Source organism: Arvicanthis niloticus, chromosome 1 (genome assembly GCF_011762505.2).
Source record: "Arvicanthis niloticus isolate mArvNil1 chromosome 1, mArvNil1.pat.X, whole genome shotgun sequence".
Classification (NCBI taxonomy): Eukaryota; Metazoa; Chordata; class Mammalia; order Rodentia; family Muridae; genus Arvicanthis; species Arvicanthis niloticus.
This window is the reverse complement of record NC_047658.1, coordinates 149,223,793-149,247,063: the sequence shown is the minus strand read 5'-3', so window position 1 is coordinate 149,247,063 and position 23,271 is coordinate 149,223,793. Positions and strand designations below refer to the sequence as shown.

Genomic DNA, 23,271 nt, shown 5'->3' with positions numbered 1-23,271 from the left:
GTCTGAGGGGGGTTCAGATCCTTTGGGGAAATCTCTAGGCAGGTCCCTGTCCATCCCCATGTTTACATTTAACTGCAAAGTCAAACAATAGAAAAACAGTGGTATTTGAGCATGTCAGTTCTTCATTCTGCCATATCATCACATGGCAGTAGCCATGTCTCTTCCAGCTATAATGTTGTTGAATGTTACAACTTCCCTTTCGTTGTTATCTCCAAAGCCCGAGATGAAGGAAGAAGCCCTAGAGAAAGGCCCAAAGTTCAGAGATCAAGAGTCATTTTGGCTCTTAACTATATAACTTTGGCACATCACTGCTGAATCTGTTTTATCTGTCTAGATAAAAGGAGGGACATTGTATTTCAGGTTCCCCGTGGCCCTTCAAACAGCCTCCCTCAGCCTCTCCTGGAGACTGGCAGGACTGATGTCCCAGCAGAAGGCAGTACTGAACCACACTGAGAAGGGCCTCACCAAGGGCAGAAACGGCCCAGTCCCCGAGCAAGGCCTCTTAGAACAGGCATGGGATGCTGTGCAGATCAGGGGCGTTCCCATTGCATTTTTAATGTTTACCAAGTTTAACAAAGCTGTAAACTTGGAGCAGGTGGCTCGCACTCCCACAGCTGCCCACAAATATTTGTGCTATAATTGGTCAGTGCTTCACTGCAACCTTGGTGGCTTGCATTTGGCTTCCAACTGTATGTGCAATGGAACAAAACAGTCTGGGAAGTCACTTACTGAATCTCCTTAGCCCACCCCAGATCTGTATTTTCACATCCTGGTTCTTTGTGTCCACTGCTCCACTGCATATATGTAGCTTTTTCTTTTCCTTTCTGTTCGTTTCTTTCTTTTTTTTAATCCTGCCTGTATCCTCGGGACCCTTGAAAGTTTTATCACTATCTATTACCCTGTATTTCACGGCTGGCATGCTGAATTCTCATCCTTCATCCTAAGCAGGACACCCAGAGTTGGCCTGAGATTTGCCAGAAAATGGTTGTACGACCTAGGTAAATCCCGAAAGAGCTACTCACGGTCTCAGGCCCTGAAACGTAGCACTCAAGTGTTGCTCTGTGTTTGCCACAGTCCATTGCAGCCCTAAATTCTCATCCTGGTTCTGATTTTCTTAGGACCATAAGTACAGGCAAACCTCTTGCTAGTATTCAGTAATGACCTGCGAAGATACTTCTAGCATACATAAAAGGCTCTCTCCCTGGCACTGATTGATTATGACAGTTAGAGCTTAGGAGCTGAACCTGTCCAGTGTCAAGAAGAAGATGCATACTTAGCGTAATGCTTTTTGTCCAGTAGGTCAAGATGTCAATCCGTACTCTATATGAGACAAGTTCTATTGTATAACTTCTGTGAGCCTCAGTTTCCTCTCAAGTGGGACACAGTAAATGAGGCGATCCATGTCAGGTTTCAGGTGCACCATAAATACTGAGTAAGTATCCGTTGCCTTCCTGGTCCTCCACTCAGCAGGGCTGTTGTGGAAGAGGGGGTTATTGTTGTGTCTGAGAATGATCTTTTTCACACTTTTTGTGCATTAAAGATTATGGTTTTATAAAAGGCATACTGAGAACAGCATAAAAATCAAACCAAGGTGGCCAGCGTGGATGACGGTAAGAGGGTGCTATCTTTGAATGAGCCTGTTTCCCCAGCAAGCAAGGGCATAGTTCTTTTCACTGTTCATCCCAGCACTATGGCCCTGCCTCCAGTCTTGTCCTTAGGGTGCCTGAAGTAACTGACTCTCTGGTTGTGATACACTTTGCCACCCTGTAATTCACCTAGTCAGCAGACTCCTAGGGAGCTGTTACAGTTTTGTTCGGAGTATAGGAGGACAACAAGACAGAGAAATTCCATTCCACAGGGATCCTGAAGAAGAACTAAAATGCCGAGATCAAACAGAACCAAAGGCTTGCAGAAGCTGACATTCATCCATGTGATTAGCTCTCAGTTTCTTTATCTGTAAAAAAGAAAAGAAAAGAGAAAGGAGAAGAGAGTGAGATCAAATTAGAGGACACTAGTGAAATAAAGTCTTCTCTGGGTATAAAGCATGAATACATACATCTACAAATATAAATCTAGATACACAGCTACAAGATAGTTACATTTTACTTTATATATTGGTATTATTATGTATATTATATGTGTACATATTATTATATATATGGTATTAAGGTGGTTTAGAACAGTGGTTTTAAACCTGTAATCCCAACCCCTTTGGCAAAATTCTGTGTTCAAAAATATTTACATTATGATTCATAACAGTAGCAAAATTGCATTTATGAAGTAGCAACAAAAATAATGTTCTGGTTAGAGGTCACCACAGCATGAGGAGCTGCATTGAAGAGTCAAAGCGTTAGGAAGGTTGAGAGCCTCTGGTTTAGAGTCAGAAGTAAAAAGCTCCTGATTCCAAGTCTGACCTGTCACTAGTGCACAGCTAAACTTCGGACCTTGCAGTAGCATTGTGGTCTGTTCCTTTTCTACAAAGTAGTAATAATTTATCGTCTCTTCTAGCCCAAACCCTGGAGGCTCTGACTCTGTGCTGTGCCATCTTGACCTATAAGTTGCTAGGCAGGGCTGTCAGAGAGTTGAGTGGACCGTTTAGTTCCACATCTCGTGCTCAGTCTCTGCTACAGAGCAGGATCCCTCAGTGAGCCTGGCTGGGGTTCTCCAAGGAAACATGGAATGGTGTCAGCAAAGCAAAGCGCTCAGAAAGGATGAAAGGAAAGGCTAGGAAGTGATTTCAGTCTGTGATGTCTCCTTTCTTTCTGTTACAAGCCTCTGGGGCCTGACTCTGTTCTGTATCTGCTAATTCCTTGCTACAACCTAAAGCCATATTAACTCAGAAGAGAATGGCAAGTTCTTGGGGTAAAGGATGTGTCACTGCTCGTCTCTGGAGCAGCCAGAAAAAGGTCTGACACAAGCAAGTCAAACCAGCAGTTAGGTCTATGCTAGGAGGATGCCAGAAAGTATTTTTGTTAAGACCATGGAATGGTTATCCTCTCAGAATTGCTGTCGAGGCTGAGAAGATTTGAAGTCTCTGGAAGGATATCACCATGTGAGTGGAAGGTGAGGGTGTGTCAGCCCTCTTGTAGAAAGTACTCCAGGAGCTGCTGGTCAGACATCGCCTTAGCATCTGAGTTCACCGTCTCCTGTCTCAGTGGTCAGTACTGACACTCACACAGGTCTTGATTCTTTATTTAAATGGTCGTAGAGATCATTGTATTATTCTAGGACCCAGACAAGAGGCCAGGACTCTTTGCCCTACAGGGTAGGCATTTAAAAATGTCAAGTGTTCAAGCCAAGAATATCCTGCATCTTGAGCACAAACTCATCACAGACTAGTTAACGAAACAGGAGAAGTGGTTCAGAGAAGAGAGGTAAGCTTAGGACTTTTGCTGCTAAGGAAAATTTGGCAAATTTGGCCCATAACACTTCAAACTGGCAGAGATACAAGGGGTTCAGTTTAAAAGAGATAAATTTCACTTCAGATTCACCTGGTCCTGCCTGGTGGAAGACAAGATGGGTATCCTCTGGAGAAGCGCTGTGGGTGCAGAGGGTGGCCTCAGGAAGGCTGGGGGAGGCAGGACTGACCCCACTCTCCACCATCACACTGTCCATGTCTGCCAACCATTCTCTTCAGTCCTGTGTCCTCTATACCCCAGAGCCTGCAGTCTCAATGGTCACTAGCCAAGTAACTTCTTCAAACCACACACAGAGGGTGTGCTAATGGGGGGGGGGGGTGGCAATAGCTGGCTGCTTTCTCTCAGAAAATCCCCAGCTGTGGGTCTTCTGTGGGCTAGGCCTCAGCTTTATAGGAGATGGTCCCTTTCTGAATGCATCAGAGGAGAGGAGTACTTCTTCTAGGGCAGTCCCACCATCTACAGAAAGTGTCTTCTCATGGCCTTGTGTGACCACAGATGAAGAAATGTTCATCTCTAGGGAGTTAGTTCTGCCTGGGCAGAAGTACCTCCAAGGTCTTTCAACAGACATAAGCAACATCTGGACAGGAGACACCAACTAGTCTGTGAAAGTGAGAGTCAGACAGGTTTGAGGACAGACCCCAGGCGCTCATTCTCTCCTCTCTCTCTCTCTCTCTCTCTCTCTCTCTCTCTCTCTCTCTCTCTCTCTCTCTCCTTCAGTTGCATTTAGAGGGGTGTGATATTGAAATTAGAAAGGAAGGGGTGCCTTTCATCAGATCAGACATTCTCACACAGACCCCAGGGAACCAGTGTCTGCTAAGAGTTCTGGGCTTAGTGACATTTGGAGGGAATCTTGTTTTGTCCCCTGCCCTCATTTAGAGTCTGAGTTAAGCCACATAGACCAGAGGCGGTTCCATGTTTACTGGCCACAATTCAGTCTGTCTGAACATTTAATCTTATGCTAATACAGAGGCGGCTAGCTGTAATAGCTGCGGTACCCATTACCGTATCTAAGCTTTGGAACAACACCAGGAAGGGTGTGTCTCCCACTTGAGAGGTAGTCTGTGTAAGACTGAAGATGCTTGTCTCTGCTACTAATGGACTGTTTTCACAAGTTTCTTGTGTTCCTTGCTTATTTTTCCTTTGGAATATTAATTTGTCTTATTAAAAGCATGTAATTTTGCTCTAATGTAAGTCAATTTCCCCCTCTGATATCTATCATGTATATTGAACTATATTTTCTAGTATCTTACTTCCTAATTTTTCAAATATTTCACTTCTAGAATATTATTTTGACATGAAGTATTTCTTTTTATCTTGTTCTTTATGGTTTCTTCCATTCCACTTATATCATTTAAATGTGTGTGCATTTATGTTTCTGAGATCGGGTGAATACACACTGCTATCTTCTTCATATATATATATGAATATATATATATATATATATATATATATATATATATATATATTACCCTCCCTCCCTCCCTTCCTCCCACACCCTCGTTCCTGCTCTCCTTGCTCTCTCTGTACCGAGGATTGAACTCATGACCTGCTGCATGGGAGGTACACACTATACACTGAGCACTTATATTCTTTAATCCATTTGTAAGTTGGAATCTGTTTGTATATAGTAGCATGTAAGGAACTCCAAAGTGTAATACTTAGATGGAAAGAATATAGGAGAACCTGCCAACCATGCGGGTAGGTTTTTAAATATCAAGAGAAAATCAGACCATTTTTGTAAAAAGCAGAGCTTAGAATGGAAACCTCTTTGACCTAGAGAAAGGGTCCTGCTGGGGCAGCCGCAGCCTTTTGAAAGGTCATTTGGATCCCCTGGGGAGGAAAGGCAAGCTGGTTGTAAGCCCCAAATAGCAAGAGGGCTACCTGGGACATTTATGAGCTGGGCTGTGTGGGCAGCAGGGTAGCACTTTAAACACTAATGGTCAAGTCTGAGCTCCAAGTGGACACCAAAGCAGGAACACAAATGTGTGTGAACAAAGGATTTATTAAAAGTGATCACACTCAGGATCTGAGAGAAAGGGGAGGCAAATCAGCAGAGAGAAGAGGCCTCAGGCTCTCCCAAGAATGCAAACTCAATCATAGAAGCTTAGAAGCTTTGAGATCTTTGTGAGCCTTGTTGAATTCTGTGTGTTTGGTAGCTCCCGATGAGATGGTAGCATAATGGTGTGTCTAAGTAAATCTCTGTGTGCATATCTAAGAGTATAGTAAAAGTGCCAGCTGGGGAATTCTTCACCCCATCATAACCTTCTTCCACCTGAACAAAGCTTGTCGCTAAGGAGCTGGTGTCACAACTCAGGACTTCGGAGGAACTAAGGGATATGAAGAAGCAATGCTGTCCAAAGGGACAATGTGTTCAGTTCTTTCTTCTCAGTGTGAGGTCGTTGCTAAGGCTTCCTCTGCCTGGGTGCATCCTTCCCCCTGTGTGTGAAGCACTGTTCACAACCTCCCTAGTTCTAAGAGCATTCACCTCACAGTGTACAAGCAGGGGCAGCTTTGGTTGGAAGGGCAGAAATGTCCACTTCAGTCTGTTCACCCAAATATTTCCTTTTAAAAGAACTCACATCTGCATTAAAAACTGTGGCCTCCTCCCATGGCATTGCAAAAGAGTCAAGAAGGCACCTTTTATCCAAAGTAAACTCAGAATGTGACAGCCAGAAAGTGACTTGACTCCTTCTCACCCCAGCTGCAAACCTCTCCATCCTTTCTCACCGCCCCCCTCCCGTGCTGCTTAGCCCTGGCTGCACTTTAAACAGCTATTGGCTTTCAAACCCCAGTGCCCACACCACACCCCAGAGCAATTAACCCAAATATCTGGGCTCCAGCGATTCTTAAAGCTCCCTAGGTGATTCAAATATGTGACCAAAGTTGGGAAGCACTGGCCTTCCGTAAGCCCTGGAACTCAGGTCCCAGATGAGTCACATCTTTGATTTCCCCATCCGGGCACCATGCCACTTTGCCAAAGGTGTGAACTCGCCCTGAGCTCATGGGGATTCTCATGCCTGAGTAGAAGGCTGAGAGTTGGCCTCTCAAAGCTTTATTGTTTGTTTTGTTTTAAATCCCAGATTAGTGATGTGCAGATTATAGGATTATGAAATGATTTTCTGTTTTACAGTGACTTGACATCTTAAACCAAGATGTTTGTGGATCCACGGCTTTCACTGTTGCTTTCTGAGAGCTTTCCGTTTGTCCTTAGCTCCAGAATGTTCGTCCTTCCAGCTCACTTCCAACAGCTGCAGACCTTCTGCACAGCTGTCCATCATGGCTCTGGTCTGTCTCCTCTCACACTTACGTGGGGACCCTCTATTCAGGCAGGGATTTCTGTCCTTTCCTGTAGGATGATTTCTTCATGGTGTAGCTAACGTGGCTCCAAATGGCTCTAAAACTAAGGGCAGAAAAATAAATGTGTAGGTGTTTCTTTGTAGACGGAGAAGAGGCAGCCCTCGTCTCCTTTGTGGTTTGGTGATGGAAGTGTGTCACCTTTAGAAGGTGACAAGTTCTGCTCCAGTTTCTTCCTGATGATGGACAGGCATCAGGAGGTGGCTTGTTCCGCCTCTGGCACCTACAACAAGCCCGTCTGCTGGTTGTTGTACACCAGTAACCCTGAAGGCCACCCCTCTGTGCTCCTGTTACTGGAGCGGCTTAGAGTTACGGCACATGTCGCCCTCTGATATCCACAGACCTAGGAACAGAGGTCACATGGAACATCTTTTTTTTTTTTTTTTTTAACCTCAGAGGGTCATAGAGAGTACCTGGTGTGATACAGAGCACTGTCAAAAGCCAATAAATTGGAGATATTTCTCTACTTGCTTTAATGGATTTCAAGAAGTATCCAGGGAGCCATGACCATAAAGTCAAGGGCACACCTCAGGTGTGGCTTATAGATGATCTTAGACTTACACTTGGGAAAATGCCGCGATGCTTGCACTCTGCCCCACACTGCCTCTACCTGCTTCACACAGGTAGGACTGGGGAAATAAGCCTCAGTCTTCCTCTGAGACAATGAGGACTCTAGAAGCCAGAGGTGGGGGGTGGGGCTGTTGGAGTTCTAGCTTGGGATCTGGAAAAGTCTAAAGGTTGGAGGCCACTGTGTTTATCCAGAAAGATAAGCCATGCTTCTAGGAAACAGTTGTGGTATGGGAGGCCATTTGAGCCCACAAGATAAGCTTACAGAGGTTTGGGAGTACACAAGTTCAAGGCTCATTTTGTCCTGGAGGTGGCAAATCTCACAAAGGACTAGAATATAGGACGCCTGTGGGGTGAGGAGAAAGGCCACAAAGATACACTAGCACCAGACCATAGAAACTGTTGAAATCCAGGCTAAATTTGATTTTCCTTCAGTTTGTGTTTTCTATGTAATGTGTTTATTACCATGTGTTTGGCCACACATTTGCATGCTCTAGTGATTTTTTTTGGCTTGGTGGGCAAGGCCTAAGTCTGTTGTAATTGACTTTGTACATCCCAGAGAACTGTGCAGATATGAGTAATACCCCTTAATCACCACTTGGTGATTGTGGCAACTGTTCTTTACAATGGGAATAAAACACAGTTAACTGTGGAGTAAAGGCTCTGTAGTTTCTGTATCTGGTTTCAATCGTGCCCTGTGGTTTGAGTGTGATATGCCTATGACATGGAGCTTTGAGATGGTCGAAGAATTAAATTTTCTTCTCAAACTGCCCCCAGATGACTCTCTCATCAGTTGGAAGTTAGCAGTATCAGTGTAAAACCAGGTTCCTTAGCTGGGTGCTCATCTTGTCTGCCAAGTGTGCTAAGTTATTGGAAAGCATATAGTAGAATCCTGTTGTGCTGATTTAGGCGGAACACCATTCAAACCATGCCCTCCCCTCCCCCAAACCTACTACATACAGACAAAGTCCATCCATATCCCTGACACTGAACCTATGAGAGTCCCCTGTGCAGCATTAACCAGTCCTAGCAGGCATTGGGGGGCGGGAGGTGGGGAGGGAAGCTGGATCAAAGCTCTTCAGACCCTCCGTGTGCCCTTCAGAAGGTAGAATGAATATAGGGTAAATTATTTCATCAGCTTCCAGCAGTGGACTTCACCCTAGCAGGGTGAGGGGAACAGGGAGTTTTCTTCCCAATCCTTCCACTCTCTTCTGGTCTCCTCTCTGTAGCAGCCCAGTCAGTCCCATTGGAACTCAAACGTTTGTTACTGAACTGCTGTGGTAGGGAAAAGCCAGACAGCTAAGTGCTAACTACTGAGGATGGAGAAAGGAAGGAAGCTTAGGGAAGGAAGCATTGGGTTACAGTTGAAAGAAAGATCGTTGGGGAATAGGAGGGCTCCGAGAGGACCCAGAACCTTGCTCCGTCAGAAAGACAGAATCATAAGACAAAATCACGACGCCTTGGCCACCATCACCGATGCATTGGCATTGCTCAGGGCCCTGTGAAAGGAATCTCCTTTCCCATGCATCTCCTGAAGCAGAAGGGAAGCAAGCCCACGGTTCTGAAACCTGGCTGGGCCCCTCCGGCTCTAACCTGGCCCTGACCTGGAGGAGGGCAGGGCAGCTGCACACACCAGTTTCCCAGCCCAGCTTGGGAAGCTGCACTAACAGGTGCGGCCCGGGGCGGCCGGGGACCCAGAACCCCGGAGAGCCTGGCGCCGGGGCCAGCGATTCCGCACCTGCGGCGGGATCCCCCTAGGCACTCGGGCTGGGAAGCCCGCACGGCCCGGGAACTGCATCCCTGCTTCGCGCGCTTCCTTAATAAGATTGGGCCCCACTCCAGACGGGACCCCTGCCAAGGGGGCCACAGTGCAGTCTGGGTTTGGGTTTGATTGATACTGAGATTTGTTCCTTTAACACACTAAGTGCAAGGTACACCTCCTGGCCCTGGGGAGATGGAGTGAGGACAGCAGGGACTAGAGGACGAGCTTGGCTTCCTGGGAGCAACCCTGCAGTCTGGTGCTCCTTTCGTTGTTGTAAAGAACAAGAGTGCCCCCTAGTGGCCTCAAGTTAGCGTCGAGCTAAGGAGAGAGCAACTGTTTGAAGCACAGACATTCTTATTTGTTCTATCTCCTGTCCCTACTCCTCTCTTGCCTTCAATCTCTTGCATTATTTACAATCTAGAAGCCTACCGGAAGTGGCCGAAAACCTATCTAAACTGACACATTTAATGTCTGCAATCTAGACTGAATTCAGTTTCTGGACTGGCAGTGTGTTGTCTTTCCCTTCTGAGTTGCAGTTCTTCTGACTGTATAGTTACCTTTAATGTCTCCTGTAATGTAAGCTGTACCAGTTGTGGACAGATAAGAAAACAAAGAGTGAGGCAGTCATCAGCCCTCCTCTCTGGGGTGAAGACAAGCACCCACAATTTCATGATCCAAGTTGAGACCCAAGAAGTACAGGGAATTATGGGACGCTTTTGTAGGCCACTTGTACCTGATCTAAGAAACAAACAAGATGATCAAAAGTAAGGGAATTCAGGTGCTGGAGAGACAGTTCAGCAGTTAAGAGCAGGTTCTGTTCTTGCAGAGGACCTCTCCCCGCCCCCCAATTCCCAGCACGACATTGAGTAGTTTCCAATCTGCTGTAGCCCTGGCTCCAGGGACTCCCTCTTCTGGCCTCCATAGAAGTTTGCATTAGTGTGTAAATACCACCCCCACCATGCACACAAAAAATTAAAAATCAGTCTTTAAAGAAGAGGACACAGCAGCAGTTGAGGGCAGCATGTTTGAGAAATTTCCAAGCAATGGAAACAACAAAGACAAAACCCTGAGATTAGAAAAACCAACCAGAGAAATTGCAGCACAGGATGAAGGAAGTGGGAGACAGGGACGAGAGTGGGGGGAAGTCAGAATGAGCCTCTAAGGAGCTGGAGGTGTTGATTAAATGGCCGGCTCAGGGGGACTTCAAATGACGTTCTAGAAGCCAGTGAACATTTAGGCAGGTGAACAATGTGCTCAGATCTCTGTCTGTTCGGGATCATTCTAAATTAGACATTGAACTTTGCCTCAGGCCAGCTGTTAGGTTTGGGCGGCCTGGTGACAAATAGTCAGGGCAAAGAAGACCTAGAGTTCATCTGATCTGTCTGTTACTCCATCTTCTGGAGAAGCCTAAACTCAGTGTCTGAGGTAGAGCTGGGGTCTTTTTATCTTCCCTTCAAGGCCCCCTGAAATGCCAGCCAAAACCAGACACCAGCTCCCAAGTCTGCTTCTGATAAAACAACCCCACGAAAGCATGCTCAGACACAGAGACAAGGTTGCAAAAGGATGCAGTCATTAGACTTTCTATCTTGGGACCTGAGAAGAGTCAAGCCCCTACTTACATGCTCATGAATACTAGGAGCCATAATAAGACATGAGGACCAGACACTGCAGACAAGCAGTGGAGGTGGAGTAACCAGGTCACGGTGCTCCCATGGAGAACTCGGGCGCAGAGGGCTTGACTCTGACTTGACACATCGAATCCCATTTCAATTAACACATAAAACTGAGAAAACAAGTTTAGAAATTGGAAAGTAACTCAAACTCTGTGAAAACAAAAGGCAATAAGACACAGTTGTCCCAATATTTGGATAGTTTAGGTATCCTTAGCAATTCAAGGAGGCTGGGAAGTTAAGAGAAATACTTCAGCCTTGGCTGGACCGGTTAAAGTTCTGTTGAAAAGTCATGACCCAGCGAGGAAGATGAGGAGGAGGACAGGATGATAAGAACAGCAAAGAAAGAAACTCAGACAGACAACATGAAATAGGAGGAGGCGGTCAGCAGGCCAGCCCCTGGCTTACCTGCTTATTAGTTCTGTGACCCTGCCGACGGCACTTGACCTCTTTGACCGTGTCTCAGTGGCGCAGTTAAAAATAACAAAGCTTTTCATATTGCACAGGGCTCTTTAGCCCTGCCATGACGGCCAGGCAAGCCTGTAGATGAGGGAATCCCTGCACCTATCAGGCCTGCCTCTCACGGACTCTGAAAATTGGATAAGTTTTAGATTGTCTAGACTGTGATTTGTTCATGTGAAGTATGACGTTGCTGCATTCTTGGATTGAAGGAGCCCAGGCAAAGCAAATTCAAGAACCCTGCCTTTCACACCAAAGCATTCCACGATCCGTGGTCTTTTCTTTCACCACTGATGCAATTGCAAACGTGTCAATTCCTTGCTGCATACACCTGAAGGATGGTGTCACATTTAGCATGATATGACTTCACTGTGTGATAAATATTAAAAGAAAAACATAAGCAGAGAGAAGAGGACAAAAGCGGTAATAAAGTACATTATCCCTCTCTAAACGAAGGGATATGAGGATAAAGGCTGCGAGGACCCAAGTCTCAAACAGCCTCACCCACAAAATTAACTCGGGTCAGCCTAGCCAGGAGACAGCTATGCAGATCTTTCCTTTCTTTCTTCTGTTGTTTCTTTCTTTCTCTTTTTTTTCCTTTTTTGATCTTTCTTTCTTTCTTTCTTTCTTTTTTTTTTTTTTTTTATGAAAAACACTAGCAATGATCAATGGCCTCCTGTCCAGTGGAAATAAGGTGTCAGGTGAGTGACTGTGAGAAGCAGTGATAATTCAGATCTTATCTGACATCTCCACTGAGAGACAGAGTGATTGCTAGTTAATAGAATCTATAAGGTACTTTCTGCAAACCTCCAGGGAGGCTCTCTTGAGCACAGACACTAATGGGGGAAGCCTAGAGATTATGTGAAGGGTCTCAAAGACCATTCACTTATTCCAAAGAAATGTTGATTCCCTGCCTTATGCCTCTGCGCTGTTTCCACAACACACTGAGAGACAACGCAATAAATCCCTACACCACAGAGAAAGGAGGGCGAAGCCAAGAGAGCCTCACCCAAGGTTAGAGAAAGTTGTCCAGAGCAAGAAACAGCCAAATAGACATCAAGGATTTCCTCTCAGCTAGGCTGAGAGTGGGACAGGCAGCCTGCTAGTGGAGGCATCACCTCCCCGAAGGACCCAGAAGTAAAACTGACAGCCACTTGATTTGCACAAGCTGAAGCAAAGAGACCTAGCTTCTTCAAATACGGAGGTTCCTTTGACATTTGGACACATGCCTACCTTCTCACACCAGTCTTTTTTTTTTTAATTAATTTTTTATTGGATATATTATTTACATTTCAAATGTTACCCCCTTTCTCCATTCCCCATCCACCCAGAAACCCCCTATCCCATCCCCCCTCCTCCTGCTTCTATGAGGATGTGCCACCACCCACCCACTCCCATCTCCCTGCCCTCAAATTCCCCCACACTGGGGCATCCAGCCTTCACGGGACCAAGGACCTCCTCTCCCACCTATGCCTGACAAGGCCATCCTCCCCTACATATACAGCTGGAGCCATGGATCCCTCCCTGTGTGCTCCCAGGCTGGCTCACACCAGTCTTTATCATAAAGTCTCTTCCATGGGCTGGAGAGATGGCTCACTGGTTACTAGTGCTAACTGCTCTCCCAGAGGACCAGCTTTGGATCCTAGCACCCCAATCAGACAGCCCACAGCCAGACGTAACTCTAGCATCTCTGACACTTCCCGCCTCTGAGAGAAGCCCACACACAGCATAGTATACATATGTATTCACATAAATAAAAATGTGATTATCTTTTCAAGAATGGTAAAAACATCTTCCCAAAATAGTAATAATAATTTTATAACAGTTTTAAGTGAACCTTTATCTTAATCTCAACCATGTCCCCTGAATATTTTAACCCCACTGTACATATCTGCTTAACACTTTCCTCTGAAAAAAATTTTACTCTATCTATGTGTAAGGCGTTTTTAAAATTCTAAACCTTTGCATATGATATGTATGTATTGAAGATGTCCTCTCACTAACTGCTCATACCCCACTTGCCCCTGCGGTGCACAGCTGGAGACCCCAGGACTGAAAGTAGAGAAGTGAAGTCTGCATCATATAAGAAGGGTGGGAGGTGCCAGGCAGTGCTGTGCCAACAGAGAGCATCTGTAAGCAGGAGGTACAGAGACGCCAGGAGAGGCAGGTTCTCGGCCACGGTGATAGGGATGAAGGGAGAACACAGCAGACTTGGCAAGCATTAAAGACAGAATGGGTTTTACCCTGTGACGCAGAATGGGGGTTGGGGAAGGCATCTCAGAAGACTCCAGCTTTCTACTTGTGACTGGCTAAATGGTGGCACAGTCACAGATGTGTTTAAAAGCAGAGTTACAGGCAGGGTTTGAACTGGATCGTGTGACTTTGAAGTTTTTGTGGGGGCTGCTAAGTAGAAGTATTTAAGTCCAAAAGAAGGGTCTGGGTGGAGATATGGCCTCGGGAATCGATGACACATGAATAGTAATCGTGGTAACTATGGGTAACACGCCCTAAAAGGAGCCCATGGTCTAAGAAGAGCCCAGGGACAAAGCATGGCACTTTACATCTGGGTGGCAGGCAAGAAAGGAAGGCTCCCGTCAACAGGAAGCAGCGTCCAGAGATGGGAAAGAACAGAGAGGAGAAAGAGCAGGAAGCAGCATCCAGAGATGGAGAAAACCGACAGAGAGGAAAAAGAGTAGTGGGAGCCGGGGTGTGGGGGAGGTGCTCTGCAGAAAGGGTCGATGAGAAACTCAGTTCCATAGAGAAGCCAAGAATGACCAGGAGCAGCGTAGTCCACAGTGGCTACGAGAACAACAGAAGACACGCCTCGGCTGCCTGGTTCTTATGCTGCCAAAGTCCTTCTATTCTCTTTAGTTCATCGCATTCACACTGTAGCTGTGGGATAGTCTTACAGGTGCAGGAGCTTCCAGGCAGAGCAGGTAAGGGGTTTGTCAGTCAGCTCCTAAGTTACTGACCTAGCTTCTAAAATTGGAGATTTCAGTCCAGGGTCTTGCCCAGACTCCTGATTCTAGATATAACCCACAATGAGGAGATGCAGAAGGGGCTGGTGCAGAGCAGCTACTGTTGATGGTTGAGCATTTGCTTTCCACACTTCGTTCTGCACTTCCCAGAACCCAAAGGCATCAGTACTCTGACGGCATCTGAATCTAGAGCACAGTAACCTAAATCCTTACATTTAATTCTACGCATAAGGAGGACTGAGTTTGCAAACAGAGAGGTGGTATGCATTTGAGTATGCTTTAGAAAGTGAATCAGTATTACCGGCCACTAGTTATTGGATACCCACACCACCTGAAATAAAATAAAATAAAATATAACCTGCCTGAGGCTTCTTTTGGATCTGGACCCTTCCCCACTTGCCCCGCCAATAAACAGGCTGTCTTCACAGTAAGGAAGTAAAGGTACACCTGACATTTGGAATCAAGATCTTTTTACATATTTAATGAAGTCAATACTGACCTTCAGTCCGTTCTCCCTCCCCACACCATCCAGAGGCAGGCCTGACTGTTTACCCAGGAGTCTCCTGCTTGCTCACTCCTCAGTCACTCCAACAAGAGAATGTTCCCTCTGCCTTGATGGAGCTAGACTCAGCCCAAGTCTACCCATGTGGTCCCAAGCCTGGAGGTCTTCTGCCCCAACCTTCATTGGAAGCCACTTACAGCACATGTATCTCTGAGAATTTGCTGCTCTATCAAGTATGGGTCTTATTCTCTCTCTCTAAACTTGTCCTTCATAATGCAGAAGGAATAGCAAACAGTGGTTTCTATCTCAGGTGATAACATTCTGGTGTCCTTATAGTTCAAGTGACAGCATGCAATGTTGTCCCCATGGAGGTTGAGCAAGGACCAAAGACACCCTGCACTGTGCAGTGCTGGTTGTCTGAACTCGATCTGCAACTGTATTCCCGGCTGGTAACCTGATTTGAATTTTCCTTCCCATCCATACACCTGAACAGAATCAGGAAGAGATGAGAAGCTGTTGGAATTCCCTACCTTGTGCCAAAGATGCCATTTCCTTCCCATTCAGCCTCAGATGAGCTGTTTGTCTTTTCAGAGTTTGCTCTGGATGCAGTCCCCTTTCTCTGAGCTGAAAATGTCTAGTTACACAGAAAGAATAAAAACAACCGGGGACGTGAGTGTGGTCACACATGCCCACATTGCCGCTGGCTTTGTTGTTACTGCTACAGTGGAGACATCTATAACACATTAAATATGAAACTCATTCTTAAACTTGAAACATTGGAGCTCTTGGCTTGTCTTGGTCATTTCAGAATAACTCTAAATATGTTGCATGTCAGTTCTCTTACCTGTCAAGGAAATGCAAGATGCAAGTGTGTGATAATGAGTCTCCTCTTTCCCCTGCTGTAGGTCAGTACAGCTCAATGGCCAGCCCTTAGTGATGGTGGACGACGGGACCCTTCCAGAACTGAAGCCCCGCCCCCTGCGGGCCGGCCGGACGTTGGTCATCCCTCCAGTCACCATGGGCTTTTACGTGGTCAAGAATGTCAATGCTTTGGCCTGCCGCTATCGATAAGACGCCCTCTGCTCCTGAGCTCCTGGTGGGCCCGCTGGACTGCCCTGCTCTTCCACACACATAGCGCCCTTGTTCCTCAGACACCTTCTTTAGAACCAGCCTCTACTCCCATGCTGCTGGGGCAACATAGACTCTCCAAAGGGAGACTAAATGTCATAGTGTGAGCTTAGTCTAGGTAGGTGGCATTCTGTCCCTAAGGAAAATGTAGACATCCTCTGTTCCTATACAAAGATAAAGATGTGTGTCTGTTTATGCACAGACAGCTGACAGCAAGCTTCCAGCAGTGTTTCCAAACCAGCTGCCTGTGGTCCTGACCACACAGCAGTGTAACTAACTGCAAACCCCAGCCCCTAGCCTAGGGCTGCTGCCCTCAGCAGAGGGGGAGGGGGAGGGGGAGAAGCCAAAGCCAGTGGGGGTGCAAATCTAATCCTCTTCTAACTCCTCCTCTGTCTGTTTCCTGCTGCTGCCCTGGGTTTCCTGACACCTCTCTTCCCAGGGGGAGCTAACGGGTGAGTCAGCCCTGGCCTGCTGGGTGAGCTGTTTCTATCATTTCCTGGCTGCTGTGTGAGTGTATGCATCTGGGTTTCTGACAGTGGCATCCATCACTGGCTGGTCCTCTGGGAAAGGGTGCTTCACAAGTAGAATTACAGTCATACTCTAAGCTTCTATTCCTCTGTGAATCTAGACTCCCTCCAGCTCAGGATGGGCGTCAGGTAACAATAGTCATTGAGTGGAGAGCAGTGTATTAGGCTCCACAAGAAGAAATCATCATTCTTCATGCTGCCAGGAGGGAGAGAGCTGTAGTACAAAGAAAAAGTACATGGAAACATCCAACACACACACACATACACACACACACACACACACACACTGATCCAACAAGCAATTTAGACCTTGCCCTCAAACTGAAAGGATTTCAAAGACTCAAAACAGTAAGAAGGCCTTAGTTGTTTGAGTGAAAAACTCAAAAAACCCATTTAGAGAAGGCATGAATGAAGTCATTGCAGACACAGTCAAACCTTTCTGCCTCTTCCCACATAGCCAAGTCTTAGTGCGTTTACTAGGGAGGAAGATTAAAGGTGACCAGTTCCATCCTACCCCAAGTGGATGTACTTAAGCATGGTACAGTCTCCTATTGGCTCTGTTAAGGAAAAGTGGGGACCTGATCTGATGGCAAAACCAATAAATGGTATGTGGAGGACTTCTGAGTTGGGCAAGCAAGACGAGGGCCTTAAAGTCCACCACTGGGTCCTTCGGGATATGGGCGTCTTTGGAAACAACCTGCAGGCACACTGACTTTCTGTGGACATGACTGACCTCAGAAACAAAAGGACGTGAATGATGCTGCCTTCAAGGAGAAAGGGAACCCTTGACACTCCTGGGTGCCAGATAAGTTGGGAACAGGGCACCAATTTGGTGTGAACAGACAGGCTTGGGGAAGCAACAGAGGTATGCCTAGGATGCCTGAAGAATAAGGGCTTAGTCCCATTTGCAAAGTGAGAGACAAGAGGAAGGTTAGGCAGCAAGGTGCCCAATACTCTCAGTTTGGAGAGCTGGGAATTTGTAGAGGGAGCCACCCATCTGATTCTCCCTATAAGGAAGACAATGGGATCGGACTTTGGTCTGCTCAGTTTCAGTACAGAATGAGCATCACACAGTGGATACACTAGGGCATGCAAGGGCAGAGCACGGAAGACAGGCTGGCCAGCTCGTTAGCATCTGGAAATGGTGGCCCATGAGACTGCTCACCCAGCAAGGCTCCCAGGGAGCTTCCCTTCTCAGGCACCTTCCATAGAAGCTCCAGCACAGCACTGGAGATGGGAGGGAGGGAGGAGGGAGGGAGGGAGGGAGGGAGGGAGGGAGGGAGGGAGGGAGGGAAAGAAAGGGAAGGAAACAAAGAAAAGAGACAAACAGTTGGACCAAAGTCAGGAAGAATGTGGGAGGAAAGGAAAGGAGACAGACAGATATTTTTTTCTTGAACATGTCTCAGAATCTCTTGTAAGTACTTGTCTGGGTGCAGCTGCAGGGCCCCTGATAACAGCAGTGATAGAGACCCTTAATGCCAGGCCCTGAGCTAGTTTGCTTTACCTATGTGGAAGCCACTTAATAAAGTTACTGTTGTTATCCCGTGCACTTGTGAGGCGTGGGAAGGGTCCCCAGGCTGCCCAGCATCACAGTGAAATGGGTTTGTTTGAGGAATCATCTAGAACCTACGTAGTCACCAAGCTCAGTGGCTTTTTCTGTCACAGACTTGCCCCTCACCTGGTGGACTGCTTGCTCAGTATAACCAAGACTTCCAGAGCCCCACACAAACACATTTTCTGTAAATAGGCGTTAATTCTTCACTAAGCCTCCCAGGATGTAGGTCATTTTTGCTGCCTTTGTCTTTCTCTGTGAATTAAATACTGCACCCATGAGGTTGAAGTTCTGTTTGTTTTTGAGCTAATAAAGGGGGAGGAGGGAAGCAATGAAATTTGTCTTCGGAGCCCTGCAGTTCTGTCTTCACAACTGTCTCCAGGAAGAAGTATTTGCTTTTCTCAGAGGGCACCAAGACACTCACTAGAACATCACACTGCACAGCTGCTTTGCCAGGGGCATCTGTCTTGATGCCCTGAGGGAGGCATGGGAGGAGCAGTGATGTTGCTCTTGCCAGGGACTCTACTCTTTGCTTTCACCCAAACACAGTTTCCAGTAAACAGCAGGATGCGACCCAGTGGGGTAGCTGGGGAAGAGTAAGGCAGCCCTCCAGCAGGCCTCTCGGGTCAGTTTTCCTTCATCAAGCCAGACACAGCAGAGATCATGAGAGGCTTAAGAGCCCTTCATTTTAAACCAAAGAATGGGCTTGTGGATATGTTCATTGAAAGAGTAATCACGCGTAATGAGAAGTCTGTGCCTTTTGTTGAGATGGTTTTCTGTTCCCCTTGCCTCTAGGAATGATTTTCTTTCTCATTTCTTATCACAAAGCCTCAGAATAAATTCTCATTGTTACTGGGAGAGAAAGTCCCCATTTTTCTAATGCCCTGCAAAAAGCTGTCTCTGTGGGATATTAGCATTATCTCCTAGCTGGAGAAAGGCTTGAAAATATCAGACTCAGGCAACTGTGAGACTAAAGACCTGGGGCTCCCAAGCCCAGGATTTCTTCTGCAACCCTCTCTCCTGGGCTCCTCCTAAGTTCTGCCCTTGCTGGGCACTTTGTAAGCCCCCAGAGGGGTGGGCTCAAAGCCCCGTACTCTCATGTAGGATAAGGGTAACTGATAGGTTCTGCCTGAGGGTCCTCCACCCATTTCCAGCACCAGGGTGAGCACTGGGGTGCCCGGGTGTTAACCACTGAGCATCTGCAGCCAGCATACTCTGGGCCAGACCAGCATCTTCAAGTGTGCTCCACCTGGGTGTCCTGCATGCACACAGGACTCTGAGGCTGTGCCTTGCAGATCCATGCAGAGTGCCTTCTTTCTCAAAAACAAAAGGTCAACACTTAACCTCTCTGTAGAAGGAAAGGCAAACCAGGTAGGTTTCTATAATGGTCAAAACACCAGCAATTGAAAGGACTTTAATATTTTGAGGTACAAACAGAGCAACCCAGAACAATAGTGATGTGTCTGAGAAGGCCAGGGAGAGCTGTAACTGCAGTGTCAGCAGCACTGACCCTGCCCACGCCCTGTTGGTGGCTTCTCCGGTAGCTTCTTACTCTCTAGTTCCATGGTCTCCCTTCTGCCAGTCACTGTCTCCCAAGGGGGACCCCAAGGAAATCTGCTCTTCTTTGAGAGTGAGAGTCCAATTTTAGAATTGTCTGTGCTCATTTCTCAGGCTGTAGCCATTGAAAAGAAGAGAATGAGAAGTATCTTGGACAGAGGCAATGCCAAGTTGAGTTATCCTAGTATAAGGCCCAAACGACTGGAAGTTTTAGAGTGAAGGACCACCGTCCCTTTGTAGGACACCCTTCTCATCAGTATTTAGACTCCATTCATTTTCACCAGGAAGAAGGAACCTTCACACCCATCCACATAAGCAGACAAGAACGGGCTTAGACTCAGGTCTGCGGAATTTCAGAACCTGCTCTGATGACACTCTGCCATTAATATGACAACACCTGCCCCCTTTTCTCAACTCTGTTGCCCCTGTGCCCATCCCACTGCTGGGAGAGCAGTTGACCTCAGGTTTGAAGCAGCACAGGAGTATCTTTGATTGGTAGTGAGGAGGGCAGTGACCAGCCTCTGCTCTCCATGCTCACCATGGCACAGTCACCTTCCCGGTCTGCTTCTCCGGGTTTCTCTGTAGAATAGGCTAAAAACCATTCCCACAGCCCTGACCTGCCTTTGGTGATGATGATTGGTATTTCTGCATCCTGGGAGGTAAATGGCAGAGCCAGCACTTCCGTAGGCACTGTCTCCCTCCCTGCCCTCCACCGCCCATACAGAGCAGTAAATGGTATAGCAGCACCCCAGGGGTGATACCACATGCAAATACTTGCAAATTACTCTCTGAAACATGAAAATAAACCAACCACACTGGCACAGCTTTCTCCTAAACTCCAGAGCAGACCCTGTGAAAGCTGGGAGCATTTGGGAGGGGCTGAGAAGTTTCCATTTGACTGGCTCATTAATTCCTGCCGTGGTCCTGCTAGCCCGCAGTGGAAAAGGAGTCCTTCTGACAGCCCAGGTCAGGAATGTTACTCTTCTAATTATTATTCAGGAAAACACCCTGGGTCCAGCTTGTAAATGTTATGTAATAAATTATAATTTCAGAAGAAATAGAAAGAAGCCTTGGCTTTATTCATCTGGAAGCCAGTGAGATGAGGTCAGGAGACCTTCCTTCTGGGGAAGGCTGTGTCTGCAGGGATTCTAACAGGCCCTAACATCCAGAACACACATTAAATTTTGGCTTTTGCAAACCTGGTGATTGCAAGAGAGTTTGAGGCCATGAGGTAGTGGGGTTTTTTTTGTTTCTTTGTTTGTTTTGTTTTGTTTTGTTTTTAAGATACTGTTTTGTAAGAAATAAAATATGACTTCTTTAACTTTCTGTGGTCAGGGTGTTTTATTGGGGGAGAGGCAACAGTTTTCCACACCACTCCTGGACCTAAGTCTGAGCACTTAGATTTCAACACTAACACACACCTAACACACACCTGGGCCTTTGATTTCATGACGTTGTCTTTCTGCTCTCCTCAGCAAGCCTTGCCTCAGCCATTTGAAGCAGAACTTGTCTTTCATAGTTCAAGTTAGATGTCGGGGATGTATTGGTTAAGGCTCTGGGGTTATACTAATATGTAAACCGTACCATCTTGATAACTATTATGATCAAGGTTCTTGTTCATGAATCAACTGAAGTTCAGTCAGTGGGGATGAGAAAGGGGCAGATGCTGTGTCACATACAGTCACTTCTGTCTAGACTGACGGGGACACACTGCCATCCTCAGCACTTTCCTTCAGGGATACTATGGGTACCGATGAGGGGCTGACAAACAAGGAGAACATGTAGGATCAAGTGAGAATAGTTAGGGCCCTGGCCTGGACCACAATAAAACCCCCTCCACTCAGTCCATGGACCCATCTAGAACTGGGCTCTAGAAAATGAAGCCCTTGCCTGGGAAGCCACTTACCAGCATCTGCTTTGTGAAAAGTTCTAAAGGGTGCTAAAGACCGGAGAAGCCATGGATGGCACGCAATCCCACCATGCTATCAAATGACGGTTACCGTTTCTATGGTGATACCAAAATCTACAGAACCTGTTACACGGTGCCCTAAATGAGCTTTCTTCTTCACCTGCCCCACTCCTCAAGTCCTGACAACCTAGTCCTTGGATCAAAGAACAACCTGAATTAGTCCCTGCCTAGCCACTGGTGAGTATTGTTAGTACTAGATACTGCGCCCTCTGCTGGACATGTCAAAAACATAATTTGAAAACCCCAGTGGTGTGTGACTTTTCCTGGAAGCAAAGTCAATTCAGCCAAGACAGGGCATCAGCAACGAACCAGAAAAAAAAAAAAAAAAAAAAAAAAAAAAAAAAAAAAAAAAAATATTCCCTCAAGTCTAGCTTGATGACCGAGCAAATTCACTGGGGTGAGTTCCAGGAGCACAGGCAACTGCGCCACACAAAACCCAACCCAGCATAGAGGACAAGCCATGAAAGCTGGCTCCCGGGCTCCACCAGAGTCTCCTCTCCCTAGCTTTCAAAACCTTGGGGAGGGACCTGGGAATCGTATAACTACTAAGTTACTACTGAGTTTCCAAGGCTTTTACGTTTTGTGAGCTTGAGCCTCGGAAGCTCTGCCTCCCACCAAAAGAGAATGTTTCCTTTTAGAGAATGAGCGATAAAGCAAACTGCAAAGTGGGCCCCATGGGCCCCCGAAGGTCCAGAAGCTAGCCACATCCGCAGACCGTGGCAGCTCTACCGGACCGATTCTGGTCACTTCAGAAGAGAAACTGTCTAGCCTCTCCGTCCCTCAGAGGACTTTGGGTTAGGTGCTTGTGACTGGCCAGAGACAGGAGGTGCTCTGGAGTTTGCCAGCAGCCAGCCTGACCAAAAAGCAGCAAACTCCACATGCACTCATGGGCAACGCTTACACACGCTTACACACACACACACACACACACACACACACACACATACACAAAGACAGACCAAATAATGGAATTTTTAAAATATATATCTAATTTAAAACATATCTAGAACCTAAAGAATTCTTACAATCCAATAATAAAGACGATTTAAATGGATAAAAATAGATAATAGAAGGCGTAAAAGATATAAATATTTCTTTGAAAGAAAAAATAAATAAAAGCTACACAAATGAAGAGAAACCACCTGAAGAGATGCCAGCGACATCCTTTAGTCATCTGTAAAACGCATGTCACTAGCATGAACTAGAATGGCTATAAACTGTTCATGGGTGACAGTTATTCAAGCTTACAAACTGTTTGAAACAAGAGGGAAACGACCGAAGTCAGCAGGATAGCATTGGCAGATTCAGGACTCAAGGAGACAGATGCTTGTGGCCTTACTTTGGAGCCCGGCTGAGCAGGGTGGTGGGGAAGGCGCAGGCACGCGCGAAGCTGTTTGGACCTCTGGTAGCTGGAGTGGCCACGGCACTGGCTCTTGGCTTCTGCCTTGTAGGTGGGGAGTGTTCATTCGCACCCTGCTGCATCTCCTTCCCTACTGGGCTGTACACAAGTTTCTCTGTAGCACCACGGTACCCAGCGAGGACCCGGGTAGGCGTCCAGCCCCTTTTGCGGACTACATTGGCCTCTTTACTCCTTTCGTCACTCCAAATACACATAAAATCTTAATAGGTTGCAATCACTCACAGGCTCAAGACAAAAGCCCGAACGTGTATGCAGCCCTCAGTCCGACTGGGAGGGAACCCTAGTAAATCAGGGCGTTGCAGCACACCAGAGGTAGCTGGACTCTTCTGCATGGGTTCAGTCCACCCGAGGGTAAGGAAGGGTAAGCACCCACAAAAGGGTAACTTGCACAACCAGATTCGGCAAAA

General features: G+C 46.7%; 1 protein-coding gene and 1 long non-coding RNA gene across 6 annotated transcripts in view; one reads left to right on the top strand and one right to left on the bottom strand.

Moving 5' to 3' along the window:
* Positions 1-17,591, top strand: part of Hpse2 (heparanase 2 (inactive)) — a 574,766-nt gene extending 557,175 nt beyond the window's left edge. For all 4 annotated transcript variants that reach the window (XM_034509671.2, XM_076921673.1, XM_034509663.2 and 1 more), the window contains one exon: positions 15,617-17,591. In XM_034509671.2, coding sequence (XP_034365562.1) covers positions 15,617-15,782 — 166 coding nt within the window. In that variant the 3' untranslated portion in view covers positions 15,783-17,591. The remainder of the gene's footprint in view (positions 1-15,616) is intronic.
* On the bottom strand, positions 246-15,638 carry LOC143436991 (uncharacterized). Of its 2 annotated transcripts, none has more exons than XR_013106713.1 (3): positions 15,556-15,638; positions 15,242-15,345; positions 246-1,954 (listed from the first exon to the last, which is right to left on the bottom strand). It is a non-coding gene; the product is annotated as an uncharacterized LOC143436991 (long non-coding RNA). The 2 variants fall into 2 exon arrangements; XR_013106712.1 differs by lacking the exon at positions 246-1,954 and adding an exon at positions 6,202-6,819.
* Positions 17,592-23,271: the final 5,680 nt, after the last annotated feature.